A 5,540-nucleotide genomic window follows, 5' to 3' on the forward strand; every position below is an offset into this window, starting at 1 on the left:
TTAATTTTCTCTAATATAATATCGTAATTCGATCAATAGTTACATAAGTTTAAATTTTTTTAAACAATGGCATATAATTGTAATAAAATATTATAATTAAGATAATTTAACTAAAATTACAAAATATGATTTAGACTTAAAAACACACATAGTAATGGAATTGTCATTAGGATATCGCTATTCAATATGCTTTGGCTCATATCATGTAGACTCAGAGAACTGGCAATTTCAGTGCCAATTCGAGAACTAGCTAGGCCGTCTCTGTCTGCACTTGAAGTTCAAAAAAGTTGATAATTATACATTCAAACATCAGTTAAAAATTCAACACTGGAATTCCAGCAAGTTCCTTATTCAAACTACACTAATTAACAAGAATTTGAATAGCAAGTACAAATACATAATGAGATGGAGTATATTATTTAACAAATGCGCATTTTGACAATCTACTAAACTGCCAACCATGGAATTCTTGCACAATAACTCATTTCTTCCACATTTGATTGCCCCATGTCGATAAGTAATTTTCTCATTTTCTCTTTGGTTATGCTTAAATAGAGCGCACCCGAAGCAACCTACTCAATATCACACAATAGCAAGGAACAGGCTTCACAACAACGTAAACTGCCATTGGTACTATTTTTTTTTTATAAAAACAAAAAAAATCCATGCACAAAAACCCTGGCATCCCCCCACTGCTTCTGGCAGCAGAAAGATTCATCGACTCAGCTTTAATCAAGCTTCACGTTAGAGTAGAGAAGGGTGTCCTTCGTGATTGGCATGTAGAGCAGCGAGTAAATCTGTAGGAGAGTAGGAGAAAATAAGTAATGGTAATTATTTCTCCAGGGCACTATGAATTCATCTGGGACTAAAAAACAGATACGAGGAATTTGAAAACTATAAAGTAGATATGATTTGAAAATTATAGATCTGTGCTATAATTTCAAAAATCTAACCAACATAAAATGTGCTCCCAGAAGCAATACATTTAAAATCATTTGGCGATTTATGTTGAATCTATCGCTAACATGAATCCTATCTTCCACTAATTCCCTTATCTAACCCAGGAAGAGGTATAATTTATAAAAATATCACAGGACAGGAATCTGCACTTTCCATCCAGAAGCATTATGAGTGCGGTGCAGTGTGATACAGATCTTATATTAACGGAATATTCCCTCATCACACAGCATAGGGTGTTAACAATAAAGATACAAAAAAAATTAATTGCCTACTTTGTTGGAAACTACATATCTATTTGTAAGGGGAAATAAAACTGGTATAGCAAGATCATTTGCTCTATCGAGTAGACTAGAGTTTGTAACACCGTTCTAACAAGCAATAAGCTACATATAGCTACATGGTTGCCTCCCTATTCCCTCCCAGCAATTTCTTGTCCATCTTTCATAGCATGTTATTTTTAGACATGAAAATTACATCAGTCTAGCTAGATCCATATTTGCTTTAAGAAACAACTAATCATTCACTTGGGAGAAAAAAATAAATCATCCCATGTGTGGTCACAAGTAGTAGATGTATAGAATTAGAACCTTTGGTATATGCTATCTTTGCAAGCTAACTACAGGTAAATATTTTCTTCTTTCTTGGGTTGGGGTTTGGTGTGTTGGGGGAGTGGAATAAGTGGAGAAATGAAGGCAAAAGTGTAGCACATATTTAAAATTACATAATCTTACCCCAAGTAGAGTAGCAATGATAAGAATAATTCCTGTCAGCCAAGCAAGGATCGTTCTCACCAACACAACTTCCAGAAGGGATGCATTAGTTACACTTGATCCTTCTGTCTCTGCCAACCAGCGTGCAGATGGACGGGCAGTCAAAACCACATCCAACATTTTCTCTGATTCTGGAGAAGATATTTCACTAGAGATAATAACTCCAACAATTTGACCTGGCAATAGAGAGTTGACAAACAGCAATAAAAATTTAAGCACAGGAAGTAAGATGAGTAACAATGCTTACTTGCAAATAATTGCAGTCTGCGTATAAGTATTAATATTAATCTGAAAACATATCACAATAGGTCAGCCGTCACAAGGCTAGTTATATTTATACATATGCATCAACCAAAGACTTCATAACTTCAAGCAGAAAGAGAGAAAGAGTCTATCGTGAATTTAACAACTACAAAAACTGATCAGTGAAATTAGGGTATAGTGATGTTTAAGATCTTGAATTTAAGAATCAAATCCTTTGGTCGTTCCTGAAAGCAAGATAACCAACCTTTGTATGCCACTTGGAAAGACTCAAGCGTTTTAGACAGTGTAGAAAGTAATAGCTCCAGTCCTTGCTGCACAACTTCATGTCCATACTGCTCTTGCAAAGCCTGTAGTACTAGAGATGGTAGGTAAAGAAACTAAAGCTAGGCAAATGAATAATATATTTAAAGTTGGCCAGGTAACAGGTTTCCATTTCCAAACTAAAAAAACAAAAGAGCATTACTGACACGGGTCTAAAATATCAAACTGTACATATGAGCTATAACATGCTATACAAAAAGATCATAGAAATGTTTTTCCATCTTGAAATCCAATATGATCCGACAAAAACATTTAATATAGAAAGAAGGGAGATAATCACCTTAATGCCATGAAAATGACCCCTAATTAATTCTGCAGGTCCTTTAGAAGCCTGTGAAAGATCTTCATGCATTTCAATTGCTCTTCTACTATTGTGGAACAAAGCAATGAGACTTGCAACAAATTCTCGGTCTGCTTCCTGCAAACAATACAGATATGGTTCTTCTAATATAAAATTCACACAGCTAAAAATCCAAGGGTTAAATATAAATATACAATGATTAATAACAAAAGAAATACCCTTGACATATAAAGCTTCAAATCAGCACCACTAGCCAATGGGACAACCAACTCTCCATTTAGTGATTTCAAGCCGCTGACAATGTATGATCCACCCACCCAAGATGCCTATACATAAATAGCAAAGTCACACAAATGGAGAAGATGGTAAATGACTTAGAAGAAACTAGGACCGCCAAAATGAGCTATAACAACATAAGGTATTACTAGTGAGACTAACCAAATCACTAATCTCCTTGTCAGTAATATCTGCTACTTTTTCATCCAAAGAAACCACGGAAACTTCTTCACCTATAACAATATTTATTTGAACAAATTACCATTTTGAGAAATCACACTCGTATACAAGCTTCCAATGAACTATGACTCAAGTCTGCAGAAGTTCGGGTACCTTGAAGTTCAATTTGAGCTTTCTCAGAACCAAGAGTTCTTTTTTGTTTAATGGCATTAATGAACATAGCATTTTCTGAAGAACCCAGATCTGCATAAAAAAGAAATGCATAAATACAAAGTGCACGAAACAAAAAGGATGCATTTGGCACACCGAAAAAGAAATGAGAATGCAGATGGGAATGGATACGGATTACTAGATTCAAGGAATTCTGTTTTGGGGATAATTAATATGAAACTCGATAATACTCTCAGAATTTATATATTACACTATTTGTACTATAAAATTCAAAATGTCCAAATGCACGAAAGTCATAAAGAAATCGAGAATCATGTTGAATTTCAAATACTATAGTGCACCAAAAGTACCACAAAAGAATAGAAACTGCAATTCATTTAAAAAGCTTTAGAGCAATGACCATTGACTCCAGCGATTTCGAGCAAGAAAACAGCGCGAGGTCTATCAAACGGATTGGGCATAAGAACCTCATTTAACTGCAAAAACACAATACACAAAAAATCAAAATTCTCCACAAACTAAAACCTAAAAGAACTAAAACATTTTTCAATTCAACACATAAATTATACCTTAGATGAACCAGCAGCTGATAGTGTTGCAGGCGGTGCGAAACCGAGCAAGACAGACACAGCAGCACCAACTTCCAAAGGACTCATAGACTGAAATTAACAATAAAGGAAAAATAGAACATAAAATTAATTATTAGGCCACTAAAATCACTCAAAAACGATTCAAATCAAACGAACCGGAACGACGTCGTTGTGGTTCGTTGATTGAGAACGAAGATATTTGTGAGAACTGCCATCGATGAAGAGAACTGATCCGGTGCTTTCATTAGCCTGAGGAATGTAATTAAGTTAAATCGAAATCAAAATCAAATAAACATATAACAGTTATTGTACGATCAAAAGAAATTTATGAAGTTGAATTAACAGATATTAATTTTTTTTACCGCGGATAGTGAACAGAGTAGAGAAGATATGAGGAGAAGATTGAAAACGCTGCGTATTTGGAAATCCATTTGTCTCCACAGATACAGAAGAGGGAGATCTATTGTTTTCTGGACAGGGATGATAGGGGGAGGGGACGGGTCGAAGTTTCGTTAGTCCTGAGTAGAGATTTGCAAATTTTCAACCGACCCGACTCAGAAAAATCCATCCCATCCCAACCGAGTCTTAATCGAATCTGATGCAAGAAACTTCAACCCCAATGATCCAACCAACCCGGTTCAATTGCAATCTTTTTGTGAGAGTAAATCCGACGCCGTATCGGTTTTCTCCTCATCTCAAACGGTGTCGTGCTACTGTGCTGCTATTAGACGTGATCATAGGCTGGATATCAGCCCGGCCCATCCAAGCCCGCCTGTCTTGGACGAATTTGGACACTTATTTTTAGGCATTTTAATAATAAACACTCATGTGTATTAAAATATTCTCGATAACACTGAGTAATATTTTTATTGTAAAAAAGACTTTGCAAAAATTTAACCTTTTTTCATTAAAAGTGTTTATCCTAATATATGTTTTTGTTTCTTTTTTATAATTGACTAGGTTTGTATGTGTACTTTCTGATTTAGGCCGGTTTTTTCGAAATTAATTTGTCATCGGTGCGAACCCGACTCGTCAAAATCAAACCTCGAATTGATTTATACTATGTTGGAAAACCACTCTACTTGCCGAGTAAGGCGTCTACTCGGCAAATGTGCCTTAAGGCATTGCTTCTCTACTCGAGACCCTACTCAACGAGTGGGTCTCGAGTAACACCGAAAACACTCTTTCCAATATAAAAATTCATAATTTTTAACGACTTTTTATTTTTCTCCAAATCTGAACCTTTGTGCTTTAAAGTAGATAATTAAAGTTCAAAACACACTCACTCGGTACCTGAAACATTTGATACACATTAGCATAATAACAATTGCAATCAACCATAAATACAGTAGAAATATATAATAAAACCACACTAAAACATAAATGAAATCTACTCCTATAAGTATCGTACATATATAGTCATGTTACTTGTATAAATTCATTGTTTTCCTGTAACGACATATTAATAAAATAATGGTCTAATAATCAAAACCTTTCGTAAATCTATTCCAATTTAGATAATTCGTTGAAAATCTATCCAATCATTTTGATAATTTTTAAAATTGATTTATCGGAATCATGTGGCCTCATAATTGACAATTCTTTTATGTTCAATTTTGAAAAAACTTTACATATTCAATTGCTATTATAGACATAATTAAATCAATTTTAATAAAATGGATAGATTTACAACGAATTTATAAAATT

The 5,540-nt window shown here is 34.4% G+C and overlaps 1 protein-coding gene across 1 annotated transcript; it reads right to left on the minus strand.

Moving 5' to 3' along the window:
* Positions 1-277: 277 nt before the first annotated feature.
* On the minus strand, positions 278-4,400 carry LOC126669558 (uncharacterized). The gene is made up of 11 exons (XM_050363046.2): positions 4,196-4,400; positions 3,990-4,082; positions 3,813-3,902; positions 3,644-3,719; positions 3,226-3,315; positions 3,055-3,125; positions 2,835-2,942; positions 2,596-2,733; positions 2,239-2,341; positions 1,692-1,906; positions 278-797 (listed from the first exon to the last, which is right to left on the minus strand). The coding sequence occupies exons 1-11, from the start codon at positions 4,262-4,264 to the stop codon at positions 729-731; spliced, it is 1,122 nt and encodes a 373-aa protein (XP_050219003.1). The 5' UTR covers positions 4,265-4,400; the 3' UTR covers positions 278-728.
* Between the last annotated feature and the right edge of the window lie 1,140 nt (positions 4,401-5,540).

The sequence above is a fragment of the Mercurialis annua genome, linkage group LG2 (genome assembly GCF_937616625.2).
Source record: "Mercurialis annua linkage group LG2, ddMerAnnu1.2, whole genome shotgun sequence".
NCBI lineage: Eukaryota > Viridiplantae > Streptophyta > Magnoliopsida > Malpighiales > Euphorbiaceae > Mercurialis > Mercurialis annua.